The 15,622-nt window shown below is 40.6% G+C and overlaps 1 protein-coding gene across 1 annotated transcript; it reads left to right on the plus strand.

The window, feature by feature from the left end:
* The first annotated feature begins 2,132 nt into the window (after nucleotides 1–2,132).
* On the plus strand, nucleotides 2,133–10,484 carry LOC126912185 (aquaporin-like). Its single transcript, XM_050703159.1, has 7 exons — nucleotides 2,133–2,374; nucleotides 5,864–6,099; nucleotides 6,326–6,538; nucleotides 7,370–7,507; nucleotides 7,588–7,668; nucleotides 8,543–8,650; nucleotides 8,798–10,484. Exons 1-6 carry the CDS (start codon nucleotides 2,323–2,325, stop codon nucleotides 8,648–8,650), a joined length of 828 nt encoding a protein of 275 aa, XP_050559116.1. The 5' UTR covers nucleotides 2,133–2,322; the 3' UTR covers nucleotides 8,798–10,484.
* The last annotated feature ends 5,138 nt before the right edge of the window (nucleotides 10,485–15,622 follow it).

The following is a 15,622-nucleotide window of genomic DNA, read 5'->3' on the forward strand; positions in this document are numbered from 1 at the left end:
TTACTTTAAAATGAACAATTATTATAATATGAACATTTCTTTATTAAGCTTATTAAAAATTTCACAATTCATGCTATTCATTTCTTCTAATGTTTATTTCTTTAGTTCTAATGATATTATTTATTTCTTACTAGCAGCCCATCCCGGCTTCGCACTGACATAATAATATTATAGGTAATAAAAAAAATACACAATGTTTTATAGCAAGTTTCTAAAAAAACAACAATCATTCATCAGAGAACTAAGATATTATTATTTTGTTTTTGTGAATATTTCCTTAAACTGAGGTACGGGAATCCCGTACCTCTCCAACGCACAGCTAGCCGAGCGGAGTTTTTTCTAGTATTTAAGCTCGTGATATCTTTACATTGGAATATCCGAATCGAATCATTTAAAAGGTGATATGGAGGTATTGAAGTTGTGTTCAATAATTATTTATTTATTATGATAAGGATCAATACCTAGGTACGAATGAAGAGCTTTTCCTAACGGTGGTATTTTAATTAATTATTTTTTTAATAAAGGACGCTTATTGTGTCGTAACTATAAAAGATAGAGACATGCTGTCGCGACATTATTTACAGATAGTGATGTGTCCTGAAAATTTTCTCTGAATCGCAGGGTTTTGACATATTTGTTGCTATGCGGTTAAACAATATGTAAAACATCATTTTGTTCTATCATTAATAGTTCTGTTTTCGCAGCGCTGACCGCATGCGATTGAAGGAAGTTTTTCGTTTTTTTTTTACTTCACCTTGGATTGGATTTTGGTTTTTTTTTTCAATGAAACATAGCCTGTGTCACATGAGAATAGTGTAGCTTGTCAGCGGTAAAAGATTGTTTAAATCGGTCCCGTGTAGTTTCGGAGCCTACCTATTCATTTCAAACAAACATATTAGTAGAGAGTATAGAGATAGATTTATCGATATCGACAAGTCTGTGACTCGATTTCGTTGAGTCACTATGTCTCGAAGTATCGAACCCGAATTTTCTGTTTTATTTAAAGCATAAGATGATTGACGTTATCGATTGTGCGTTGTCCACTTATTCGTGGATATTGTTTTGGCAGAACTATGTGCCCAACATTCGTGTTAGAGTGCTTTTCTACCAGAGATGCGCTATGCTACACATCCACAGCCGTTGCTGTGGATGTGAATGTGTTTGGCTTCCAGCAATGACATTCGTTGGTACACATAGCTTAGCACTGGTGAAAACGGACTCAGCTAAGCTATGTTTTTTTATATGGAATGATGTGTGCTATGAATGGTTTCACTACTATCGATACATAAGTATACTCGAGCTGCGCATCTTCCTCGCACAGCTACTTGCGGCGCTTCTTCGTAGCTCATATCTTACTTGCACAGCTACATAGCTCAGCATCAGTGAAAACAGTCACATAGTTTCACAGCCTAGCTATTACGTAGCACAGCTACGCAGATGTAATAGTCCCTATGGAGGGACAATTGTGGCTTACACGTTTTTGCATACATTTTATACTCCACCATATCTCCTTGTTTATTACATGTATGGCGCCTACATTCGTCACTCTATGTACCTAGTTAGGTAGGTACCCACTTATCGGATCGATTGTTCTCAATAATTACTGACATTGGTAAATAGGTGCCCAAGTATTTGAAAAAAAAGTATTTGTCTACCTAAAAAGTAAGCAGCAAAATGAAAGAAACTTAATGATACACATTTTTTTTATTGTATTTGTAGACTATTTGGTTGGCATTAACTAAAATATTCTTACTTAAGTCTTTGACTGCCAGTAGATAAGTGTTGGAGACAAATCTTCCTCTAAAGATGCACATCTGTAGGTAAATATACCGTACAAAGCCAGTTCAAGGGTTAAACAAAGTATTTCACAAAATATTTAACAGCGGACTTATTAATCAGCGAGGAGTTCATGTGTCTCGCTCGTGTGTGTCCACATGTCTGTGTTCCTAACTGGATGCATCTTGCTGTAACTAAGCAGTGCAGCAGCTAATTCATTTAGATAGGTATTACCTAGGTAGATTCTACTTAAGTCTTTCAAAACTGTCCAATATTTCCTAACGAGATGATCTCATCTCAGGTACAAAACAGTCCCATAAAGGATACGAAAATTAGTGTGCATACGATGTTTGTCAAATAGTGGTGTTAGTCACCGCCGGCACCGCGCCACACACAGGACGATGCACAGCACGAGACGCGGGCAAACACACGCGTAGGGTGACGCGGTACGAGCGAGGCCACTCGGTGGCGCTCCGCCGCCGTATCAGCAGCGGTCGCGGCAGGCGCAGGCGCCGGCACTCAGTGCCGCTCCGACACCCTGCCAGCATGGCGGCGCCCGCGCACGACGACCCGCCCGGACCACACTCCGTCACTACCAGTGAGTCTTCACCATTTCTCATACTCGCACTAATCCGTATTCAAGTGGACAGTGTATCACTCTCGTATTAGACAGCGACCGAAGTACCTCCGTGTTAGTAGCTCTGGCAACAAGTTGTGAAAGAAGAGCTTATTTTGTTTACCTACACAAAGGAGTCCTGGTTGTCGCGAGACACCTGTTGGCGCATAACCAGCCGTCGCGGGTTGGCCAAGTGAGAGTAGAACACTTCAGTTCAGAGATTTCACAAGTAGTCGCGTATCTTTCCGTCGGAAGGGAATCAGTGACTAAATACGTTACACAGCCTGCCCATGTTACATAGAAGTATGTAACTAGGTACGAGTACCTAATCGATCACATACATCAGCACATTTCACTTAGGTATTTACAATGGTCTTGAAAAGACATCGAGAAAAATACTTTATTATAATTAGATGGGATTGAATCGATTTACATTGAACTAATGGAAAAACATGATGTAAGTCTCGACGAGTGGTAATCCTACCTCAATAAAATATTCCAATTTTCTCACTCTTTGAGTTTAAACTAGGTTTTCTCGTATTCCCATTTGAGACAGACTGTACGTATACCTGTCAAGTAGCCAACAGTCACTTGCGGATGTGAAGTATTGGTCTTTGACCCGCCTTGCGGGCAGATACCGCTCCACGTGCTGGCTCGACGCACACTTGACCATGTCTTACACTTGACCTATACCTTTTGTGAACTTGTTCCAAAATATTCGAGAAGCTGCAGAAATAGTGTTTGTGGCATGCGTGTCTTGTATCTATCGCCTTTAGCGCACCGCCTTCCACACATGGCATTCGCACTCGTTTGTGAAACATTTGATATACATTGGTAATTCGGTACTCACTAACTCTGGTACCAGTAAGTAGGCTGTATATAGAGTAGGTACTACGATACAGTGCTACTGTTCGCTCGGACGTCGTGTTTTAATCTCGTGCATAAACTGTGTTAGTAAATCTGTCACCATTTAGCAAATAAACAAACCTCGTACGTGTGTACCTACTTACATACGTATTATTATATTGACACAGCTACACATCACCGTCGCCGGTTAATGACGTTACTGACGTTACCCTTAATATTTGCAAAACTTTATTGTTTGTTGACATAGTGTCATATAGTATCATTGGCGCACCAAGTGGTACACATTATTAAATATGACACTCACTTATCACCAGATATTTTATGAGTCCCATAAAGCCTTCATTCCTAAATCTGGCAAACATAGTAGTAGTAATATAATAATAATCTGAGTAGTCACACACACTCGGCACGATTCCATACTTCTTGCTGTAAGGCCACCGGCGCGCGTTGTCGCATACGGTACAATAATATGAACGTTTCCAGCGACTGACGACTATTTCATTTTTCCATCCAGTAGTAAATGCTTTGACATTGAATACGAAACTGGAGTTTATTGAATTAATTACTGAGGTGAATTAATTAATGAGGAATTGATTGTTCAATATCTGCGATAGACCAGTGCTGGCCTGCTGGTAAAGCAGCTGGCGCCGCGCCGCACGTGAACAGAGGTTGCAACGAACGCGTCACGTACCGGCCGGCGGTTTGGAAGCTACCCGCTTACCTCACCCACACGGCGTATACTCGTGCTACGCATGCGTTGTTTCACGGCGTAGTACGTGAGGCCGCGGTACCACTCCGGCGTTGTCTCTCTTTGGTCATTCTAGTATAATTATGTAATTTAACCGTACTAATTAACACGACGTATTGTTGTCTAGTTTCCGCTGCTCGCAAAAACTTTCTACACTAATAATTATTTTAAATAATATGGTTTCTTTGTTCGATATTTTTACGGATTTCTCTTTACATCTCCATTCCGCTGAAAATATTAGAAATACGAACAACTGCCAGCGGATGCGGAATACAAGACTCAGCGTAATTATTATATAATGTTTTATCAGTAAAGCTGTGTATGTACACGCGTACAGGCGCGTACTTCACTGCCCGTGCTTCAATCTTATCTGATGATCCTTTGATTTTTATTTATTTAATTTGATGATACGCCAATGGTAATCAGTACAGTATTTAATCATAATTAGCGATCTATTTGATAGCAGGTATTTATAGATAATATAGGTGGAGTGGTAGCCACAGTCGTGCATCGATCTGATCGATCACTGAGCCATGTACAGCCATGTACCTCCTATCGGGGCTACGGGGCACCGTGCGCGGTGGCATATTTATCGTACAGGTTTTAATTTCCTTGTGCCACGTTTTCCGTTGACGATATATTTCATACGGGATACACGTACAGGTGCCAATACATAGCACATTAATTGCATCATACACTTTATTCTCCGAAGAGACAGACAGAAGAGTGAGACCATACGAGTTGAGTCCTCTGTAATACAAGTATATACTAGTAGTACTAGGGCTTCATTGACCGGCGACCTTCTTTTTCTTTTTTAAAATAGGTTTTCCAGGACTAGGGTTTGCCCCGTGTTATTGTAGGTGTGTTTGCCCGCACATATCCGGTCAAATCTACACACACGAATACACAATCACCCAGACAGACAGATGTTCCATTTACACGATTCTGGCGACACATCACACAGCGGCCAGTTGCCGAGCCACTGCACCGACCATGCAGTGTGCAGTTCGGACAGATCTCAAAACGAGTGTGTATTCTTTGTAGAGATTATTCACACGCACAACGTGACTAGATAGCGACTGCGTAGAAAAGTAAATTACATCCACATGAAATGTTGTCACAAATATTTTTTGGTACAAGACAAGTTCTGCCGACAGTTTCGTCTGCATTACTAGGATAGAAGTAGTCACCACATTGTACACTGCCTGGAATAACTTCCAAATCCTGTTGATTTTGGCGTGAAACTAGTAGAGAACTATGGTATTCTTGTGTTTTTTATTTATCCTTTAATCCGCTTAATTATCGACAAAAAATAAGTTAATCTCAGTTGCTCGTTAACAGACTGGTATCTATCTACTATCTACGTACAACAGTTTAATCAGAATTCCAAATGTTTAGCCTTTAATCCTAATCGCTCACGTGATTTTGTATCACTACCTACCACTACATGTCAACTTTGATATTTCTAACCAACTTCGAAACAGAAGGAGAACGAGGAAGTGCAACATTTGACCTAATGAGTATGGCGTAATACACAAATATACGCTTCGTCGGTTATTATCAAATTTTAATGATTTCTTTTCCTGGAATTTGGGATAGATATAATTATGCCAAGGGTGATCCCATGATGAGTAACTCGAGATCTGATGAAAGCATCTTAGAAAAGTTCTAGTGAACTTATGAATTATCGAGACTACTTGTTATGTACTTGTTTTTCATTATTTTAAATATTACATTAAAAATTAATGAAAGTTTGGAAAAAATTATTGACTGCAGGCTTACATAATAAAAAAGTGAAATAAAATATGAGAGTGCTGGTTGGTGAACTATATTCAAGTAAGGTTTACTTGGTGCAGTGCACTGGTGCGGCTGCGAGGCGTGCGGGCCGGGCTGCGGCGAGGCGCGCGCGGCCGAGCGGGCGCGCGACGAGGCGCCCGGCGGGGACGACTACTGGCGCGTGGCGCTGGCCGAGTGCGCGGCCACGGCGCTGCTGGTGCTGCTCACCTGCACCGCCACCTGCGCGCCCTCCGCCGCCGCCTCGCCGCTGCAGCGCTCGGTCGCCTCGGGCTTCGTCGTTGCATTGCTCGTACAGGTACCTCCACCCATACACATCATACCCATTGCATGTCAAACTCGAACAGATTTCCACTCTTTATTGGAATACTCCCCAAATAAAACTGGTGCCAAACTCGAGACTAACCCATTTTTAAGAACGTAGCCCTAGGAACGCAGGCTCTAAGTAGGCCCTACTGAGTCGTGGGAGTCGTTTGTGTATTTACAAACGTATAAAGTGACACCTCACTCGACTTGGCGCGCAGTGCCTGGCGCACGTGTCGGGAGCGCAGATGAACCCGACCGTGACGCTGGCGGCGCTGGTGTGGGGGCGCATGTCGCGGCGGCGCGCGGCCTGCGAGGCGCTGGCGCAGCTGGCGGGCGCGGCCCTGGGCGCCGCCGCGCTGCGCACGCTGCTGGGGCTGCCCGCCGCCGAGACCTGCGCTACCGTCCCCGCTGCGTACATCGGGCCCTTCCAGGTGAGTTACAACAACTCATGATCTATTTAACCCCTTATAAACGTGGGCGGTTCAAGGCCTATGTCAAGAACAATTAGTTACTCTTCTTCCTTGGAGTCGACAGCGGGTTCGGGACTGGTATGATATTTCTCCAGCCTCTCACTCTTTTACATAAATTGATATTTTTAAAGTAACTTTGAATCCTAACTTCACAATCGACATTACCTCCAAAAATACATTATAGTTAATCCCTAAACTAAGAAAGTGAATAAAAAGGGCCGAGAGAGAACTTATAATTATTAAATCAGCACTCTTAAAATATCACCTTCTCCTATCAACTGTTTACCCTCTCTGTCACTCCTCTATTCAGTACGTAGGTAAAAATCCTTCCAAATAAAATAATTAATCATGATTTAATTCAGCTAGGTATTATATGTCTTGGCACTGACTTACTGATAGTGATATTCTTGGAAATCGTGTACTCGTACATCACGGAACTCATTTCTTAAGCAAATATTGTGTTTTCCCCCACACACATTATATTACCTAACTGTTTTGTTTTCATGCAAAACAGTTCCATTTTCATGCAAAATGCAGTTTTGCTAATAATACTCCACAGCATAACCTTCCCAAAGAAGGTCTCTATGATTTTGGCATTTAGAGTTACTAGAGTTGTAGTGATGATAGAATCGTATTAGTTTTCTTGTGTATACACATTGAATGTAGAATTATTTTTTTACGTAATGCAACCAATATTATAATACGATTGTATCGTAACTCTTGAAACTGTAACAGCCGTGTGCACTAGTGCATCAGTCCGGCAGTATCGTTGAGCGGTCCGTGGTGTTGCAGGCGGTGGCGCTGGAGGCGACGCTGGGCGGCTGCCTGGCGCTGGCCAACTGCGCGGCGTGGGACGCGCGCACCGCCACGCTCAAGGACTCCTGGCCGCTGCGCATCGGAGTCTCCGTCGCCGGCCTCTCGCTCGTCGGCGTCAGTACCCGCGCTCACTTCACTCGCTGCCAGCATCGCACCGCTCGCTGGACGTACTCATGTCGTGCCGTGTGTTGCAGGGCGAGCTGACCGGCGCCAGCATGAACCCCGCGCGCAGCTTCGGCCCGGCGCTGTGGAGCTCCACCTGGACTAGTCACTGGGTAATACCAACTATGCACAACTAGCTGCTCCCCCCCCCCCATATGTGCGCTACTCGCCTTCTTTCTCATAGCCTTCCTCGATAAATGCACTATCCAATACAAAAGTATTTAGTCAAATCCGACCAGTAGTTCCGAAGATTAGTGTTTTTAAACATACAAACTCCTCTATTAGTATATATTTAGATATAAGTAAGTATAGATTCAAATTTTAGATCTAAATCATCTATATCTAGACAAATATATCAAGTAGTTTGTTTGTTGGTTTGAACGCGTTAATCTCCAGAACTAGTTGTAACGAGGAAGGCTATATGCTATAAAACATCACGCTATGACCAATAGGAGCCGAGCAATGGAGCAACTATACACGCTTTGCTAAAACTGAACGACATACTTTGCCTCCGTGATGGGCCTCCTCATGACAGCTCTGGAAAACACAAGGAAACATAATCCATTTATACAAGGTTACAGAGGAAATACCGACCACTGATGACAGCCACGACTGAACAACTTGCGCACACCGTGCAACTTATACCTTCCGCCTGATTTGTTTCAACAAACTGTTCAGCAAACTGTTGTGTGCCAACTAATTATTCGCTAGTAGCCAGTACACTTCTCAATCTATCAGTCACACTTAGGCTCGACCAAAGTTATACCAGTAGTCAGTTTGACTTACAAATGCCTTTTACTAGTCTAATTAGAATCAATTTATTAGACTTTTACGAAGCCAGCTTTATTTGTTATTATAACCTATAATACCCAACTATGTAGTTTCGTAGAAACATTCGTGTACATAATGTGTAGTAAACAAGTCAGTGCTGTGCACTCGTGTGTCGTGTGTCGAGCCGTGGAGTGACGTGGCGGCGTGGTGTTGCAGGTGTACTGGGTGGGCCCGCTCGGCGGGTCCGTGCTGTTCACGAGCGTGTACGTGCGCGTGTGGCGCCCCGCCGCCGCCCCGCCGCGCAAGCTGCCGGCGCAGCCCTAGGCCGCCGGACGCCCGGCGCCCGCCGCGCAAGCTGCCGGCGCAGCCCTAGTCCGCCGGACGCCCGGCGACCGCCGCGCAAGCTGCCGGCGCAGCCCTAGTCCGCCGGACGCCCGGCGCCCGCCGCGCAAGCTGCCGGCGCAGCCCTAGTCCGCCGGACGCCCGGCGCCCGCCGCGCAAGCTGCCGGCGCAGCCCTAGTCCGCCGGAGCAGCTTTATTCCGCCTAGCGATCCCGTGGGCTGACTGCGCATGCACGACTTGTGCGATTAAAATGTTGACTCAAAACATTACTCCAAGGCAGTGTTTCTGGACGGGGCCCGTAGCCGTAGCCGTAGCCGTAGCCGTAGCCACTGCTACGCCCGCTACGTGATTGTTACAGTTGTTGGTTGGCGAATATACACCAGGCGCGGTGTATCGTTAGTCGTTATGTGTGTGGCTACTATTTGCTCGAACAAAAAGTTTTGTACGTAACTTGTAAATGTGCATATAGCTCTGATATGGAATACTTCATCGATGCGTGTATATAAACTAACGTTTTGGGTTCTGTTGCCCTGACTAGGACATACTTCATAGACATTTCGTTTTCTTCAATACGATTCATTGCTCGGTGATTCATTTGTGTAGCATGTGATGACGTATTCGATTGGATTCGTTTTGGGTTGTTCCTGTCTACTGCAAGTGTAGGGTTCACCATGTCAGCCGCAGAATTACGGACAACCTTTGTATATAAAAATATTATGCCAAGTATAATTATTTTATTGATAATAAATAAAGTTTGATGTTGGTTTTAAAGTTCGGTTTGTATTAAGTTTTAATTTTGAACAAAAGTAACTTCAAATGAATCACCCCTGTAATGTAGTGTGTTGTAGTGTAATTAAATGTAATTGTAATGATGCGCTAAGTACTATGTACTAGATGTAGATAAAGTATATGTGTAAGATAAAGACGTGTATGTGTATCGTGCGCTACGTGTGTCCAGTCCTCGAAGGAAGTCGTTCGTCTAGATTTGTATAATCCAAATATATATTATGTTATGGAACTAAATATACGCCGGATCTAATTGTAATGTAATAAAAAACTGTTGACAAAGATCCAGATTTTGTGCATATTCCATTACAAACTCTCACAAAATATTAAATTGACATGCATTGCACTTGGAACCGTATTTTTACGAGTTGCTCCCACTGAGACATGTAAATATTTTTGTAGTTATAAATAGATTTAGTTGCCGCGTCGCGGTGAAACATCGTTGTGCAGCCGGTTTCAATATTGTTCGTAGATTTGCTTACCAAACATAATTTGGCTGAAGCTTTTGCAAAATACAAAAAAGAAATCATCAAATCATGTCTCCATATTGATGATGATAACATGGCAATCATTTCCGTGAATGCAATATTGATGAAATTCAGAACTTTGGCGACATTTTACATTTTACATTTATTGTACTATCAAAAGATATCAAACCGGCGTGTGTCCGGTGTTGTGAACAGTGGTTTATTATGTGTTGCTCGCCCAGCGTGCTTGATTGAAGTCAAAGTCATAATACTCAAAAATATTTATTTCAAATAGACCAGGAAGGCACTTTTAAACACCAAAAGAACGTGAAAACGTTACGACCGAAGCGTCATGTACAGCCACCGGCACATTATTACACGCACTCTTGTTTTTATTCAATTTGTAATAGTTACATTTAGATTAGTTAATGTTTATATTCGGTATTTTTACGTTAAACATAGTTAAGTGTGTTATACATCTATATTAAGGTTTATTGTGATTTTGGATTTATTTTATTTTTTAAATATATAATTACCGTGTTGATTAATTTAAAAGATTAAAACCTTATGTGTTTCAAAGCTCTTATCTCCGAAAGTACTGGTTCCAATGGAAAAAAAATTATAGAGGATAGTTTATTTGTAAAGGAAGGTTATGAGATATAAAATATCACTAGTGTTTTTTAATTAGTGTGATGTGAACTGTTTATGTTTCAAATCACGTTACAGATTTGGGTGTTTGCTACAACGATGCATGTGCTTACAACATTTTCATTAATAATACTCTGGTCCCATCCTTCCATAAGAGCGCATCGTGATCTGAGTGTAATTTGTATCAAAATTAGAAAGGAAGTATGGACAAACCAGTGCGTCGCAGTCAGTGTCACGGCGGCACTCAATGTGAGCGTATATTGTATGCACTAGGTATTTATTGTAAAGGTGACGTATAACGGAACAAATATGATAATTTTATTGCAGAATTACATAAATAACATTAATTAACATAACAATATTCTTATCATCACAACCAAGTGTATCACAAGACCATTTGTCACTGGACTTATTTGGCTTACCCACCTACATACCGTAACGTTAACTATATGCATACAAGGTCAGTCAGTCGGTCAGTCAGGTTAATTCATTCTAAATGTGAATCTTTTTATTATTTTATTTGTGTCCAGTAAGGTAATGTATAACGTTACGTTATTTATCATACCTTAGGGATATAAACTAAATAATAACAATAACTATGGCGTCGCAAAAATAATTCTCATCGGAGTCGTGAGGTAGGGCCCAAAAGGCTGGCATTGCCACGCGGAATGCGAATGCCTTTGACCAAAGTACCTAGTAACTAGCGTTTGGTCACCTGGACAGTCAACCATCCTCTTTACGATATATTTGTAAAGGAGATGTCTGAACACTTCGGCACTAAAATTTCAACCCCAAATTGTTCGAAAATAAAAATTGCCAATTAGTCTATTACACGTTCACTGTTTGAGGTTCTCGCCAGTAGCACCAGCTCGACACGCTCAGTTTGGAGGATGGAATGGCGCAAGAGTATCAACGCAAGTGGCGTCCCATACTAAAGGTCCATCCTTCAAGGGAATAAACACATATTCTAAATTGGTTTGTTGATACACCGATTGAAAGTCGGCCATCAGTATCAGCATCATTATATGTACAGCTGACGAGACAAGTGTAGCGCATGCAAAGCACTACACTACGCAGCTCGGAGCGCTTCGTCGTATTTTTAAACCTTCTTAACTTGGATTTGAAATAGACAAGATAAATAAAATTACGATATATTAAGTTTTCACCGAGTCATTCAACAATGATCATCAAAATTCTTAAGGTACTTCGTGATTTCACTGAAGAACTCAGAATACTGCAACTTGGTATACCAAGTTGCAGTATTCTGAGAAACTAAAAAGGTATACCTTTTTAGGGTTCCGTAGTTTTTTTGAGGGGGAAAATTATCCAATGACTTCTCCCGCCTTGGGTGAGGCGAGAGGGAGGGTCAGACTCTTACTGACTAAAAACCACTCCGTTCCTTCTCCTGCTTTGAGCCGGAGCCCCAGTAACCTGTTGCGTTGTCCGCAGCTCCGGATCGGCCATCAGCCCTACTGGGCCCCATCTATGGTGGTCTGGCTCTTTGGTATACCTACGTATGCCATATGTATAAAGAATAAAGAAAAACTATTATAAAACTTGGAACTATCACCGCGAACCCCATTAAAGTCAACAAGAGTAGTAGCAAGTACTACAGCCGTAGCGCGTAGCACGTAGCACGTAGCGCGTAGCGTGTAGCAACGGTTTCACTACTTTAATCTATACATATACGGTAGTGAAAACGTTAACATAATTATATCGTATAGGCGTAAACCATGGACGAATGAATTTACAAACTCTACACCTTAGTTTAAATGCATATATTGTTTACATATAATAAGCTTGTTTTTTTTCTGATATATTATAGGTTTGAATTTTTCTTACTACGTTTCTGACAAACCATAGTTTTAGGGATAACATTTTGACTAAAGTTTTATTAACTTTTTTATACGACTTACTCGCCATTTGAGTGCACGGTTTGCACGCCTACGAGGTTATTTACTGGAAATCTGCTCCGCACGATAAACTACGAGCTACGCGCTACGATCCACGCGCTACGAGCTACGGTCGTAGTAATCCACCGCAACTTGAGTGTAAAAGTAGGGTTTATAGGTGTAGGGCTGGGCATATAGTGTAGAACATTTTGTGCTAGATGAACATGATTGTTTTTTAACAGTACGAGTTATGTGGTAATATAGTAAATGTGTACTCGTATGTTACGTAAATAAAGAAAGAACCAACCGATTAATAAAATAATAAATATAAACATGTAATTAATATGAAAAAAGAACATAAAAGTAGAGAACTTTAAATATTATGTTACACCAGTTGTACAAGTAGAGGTAGTCCGTTTTCGTTATTCGCTCTTTTTAAACATTCCACAACTTGCTTTTCCTCTGGCAGTCAAAATTGTATAAATTTCCATCAACCTGTTTTCTTAATCGATTGCTTTTTATTTTAACTCTATTTCCTTTTACTAAGTATCAATTACATCATTCGAAAGTTTCAAATAACTAGTTAGTTAAGTTGAGTTTGGCTCGTTGTGTCTGCGCTCCAATGTCGCACACGATAACCCCGCCGCCGCCGCGCCGGCAGTAGCGGCATGCACTAGGTCTACACACATTCGCGCTGCCATGCCTCCCTCGGGACTTACGTACAAACATACACATAACAACACGTCTAACGATAACTTGGCAATAACATATAAACAAAATAATAATAATTCTTTATTACTTCTCCATAGATAAGTGATCTGTTTACTACTTTTTACACGTCTTTTATAATTTCGGCATAATTTTATGGAGCATGTTACCATTTGTACCGACTTAAATTATTTCACCAACTTTCCCGCCAATTGTGAACAGTTTTTAATTTTTTTTTTTTTTTTTACTTGAATTTTTTACTCTCGAGAGGATGCAATTTTCATCAGGTGAGGATCTAATGATTGTAGGGACAATCAAAGCGTTTATTATGTTTTCGAATAAAGATATTGAAACTCTAAAACCGGATCTGATGATGGAGCCAACGGAACTCCTCAACAGTTTACAGTAACTACCTCGTGTTTGGGCTTGTATCATTTGTATTGATTGGAACTTTGTACCTATTTGGTTTATTATAAGTGATAAAGTGGATCTATGTATAAAGGCTTATACTAAAAAGAAAGAAATCAAAATAAAACACTGTTTTTAACAAACTAAAACCAAACCAAAGGTAAAACTAAAAAGCAAAAAGTAATTATAAATAACTTAACTTATATGTGTGTGGGTAACATATCAGATGTTATACGCCATAAGCTCATATAAAAATATAACTTAACGATTACAAAATTGTAAACAGTTTAATATTAGCTAGGTAGCAAAGCAAAGATTTAATGAATACTTTTGTTTAGAACTCACGGCACCGGCTTCTAACCTATCGGGGGATGTCTAACCTATCAGTACTAATAATTGGTGTAAACGGACAATATATCAAACTCGAAATATTGTACTACATGCAATTACTAGTTGTTTATTATGCACTAACTAGCCTTTGACAGACCTCTACACATATAAACATATTTTTAAATCTATTATTTTAGGTTGAAGGATGATGAGCAAATGTTGATGGCCCCAGTCGGCCTGTTCATTAATAGAATATGTAAATGTATACTCATGGGCTAAGAAACTATACAATGCAAAGGTATATTGAAAAATTAAAATATTATTTTTTAAAACATTGGGTAATCGTGTTATGGGGAACTCCTTTTAAGCAAAGTATGTCTGTGTAAGTAGACCCCACTTTTCCACAACAAAAAATATCTACAAAATAAACAGTTGGCGTGTTTAGAAAAGCATAAAATATATCTAACAGGAAAACAAAGTATATTGGGTACGTTTGGGCGCGGGTGTTGGTATGTGTGTGTGTGTGTGTATACAGTATGTATGTATACCTATATATCTAAAAAATTATTCGGTCTCTTTATATGTGAGGGTTTTTATCCAGTAATAGTTTATTAGCAGTTATATGTATTTTTCAGGTAAATAATTAGGTTTTTATTTAATTTCTAATATATTTGAGGTGAGCATTTGTTGAACTTTCTAGAAGCAAATCTGGTTTTTGTCTGGAGAACCGCCGCCTCCAGATCATTTCTTCGTTTTGCTACATTATTAGATTTTTTGGGTCAATGAAACTATAGGACTATAAATTCGTATTTAATGAAAAGTTTACACATACGCTCGATAGATGGCGTTGGGGGCGAGTTAGATGGCGTTATGGTTTGTAGCACCAAAGAACATACAGTTCGTTTTAGATGTGTTTAATGCGAACAGGTTATTATTTAGCCAACCAGTGACTCTGGCCACACCCAACTCTGCATTGACTTTGCAGCTTGCCATGAGTTTCCAGTAAGGACGACGCAGGAGTCATCGGCGTAAGAACAGACTTTTACATTCTCGATGTTTGTGTTACATAGGTCGTTTATGTATAGTAGAGACAGGAAGAGAGAAGGGCCTAGTATACTTCCCTGTGGGACACCGCAATACACTTCCATATCCTCACTTATAAAATTTGATATCTTAACTTTCTGTTTTCTTTTGGGAAGGTAGTTTCTAAAAAGTTTTTGAAGTATATCTCTTACTCTAGCAATTTCTAATTTGTATAGAAGGACTGGAACTGAGATGGTGTCAAATGATTTATTGAGATCCAGAAACAGTGAAACATTTATTATTAGCGTCTAGATGATCTAGTGACCTAGGGCGCTTAAGGCTAAAAAGCGTGCGTGTAATGTTGCGTGTAATGTTACCTTACATACAAGCGTAAGGAAAAGATAAATATATATTATATGAATATATCAATATATCTTCACAAATCGAATATGTGCACCTATAATACGATAGGATTCAGAAAACATTAGACACTATAGTGCGTACTGTCATCCGACATTAATAAATACACAAACACATACAAATGTTTATCGTTCTGCCAAAATAGTCGGGAGCAGAAATAGAGAAATGCAGCTGACTCTAGCCAGCGAGCACTAGCTACATATTTACAGGGGTCTTACTCAGCTCATACAATAGTGGCAAAATTGATTGATTGACAAGTTCTGTTTGTTTGA

The sequence above is a fragment of the Spodoptera frugiperda genome, chromosome 23 (assembly GCF_023101765.2).
Source record: "Spodoptera frugiperda isolate SF20-4 chromosome 23, AGI-APGP_CSIRO_Sfru_2.0, whole genome shotgun sequence".
Taxonomy (NCBI): domain Eukaryota; kingdom Metazoa; phylum Arthropoda; class Insecta; order Lepidoptera; family Noctuidae; genus Spodoptera; species Spodoptera frugiperda.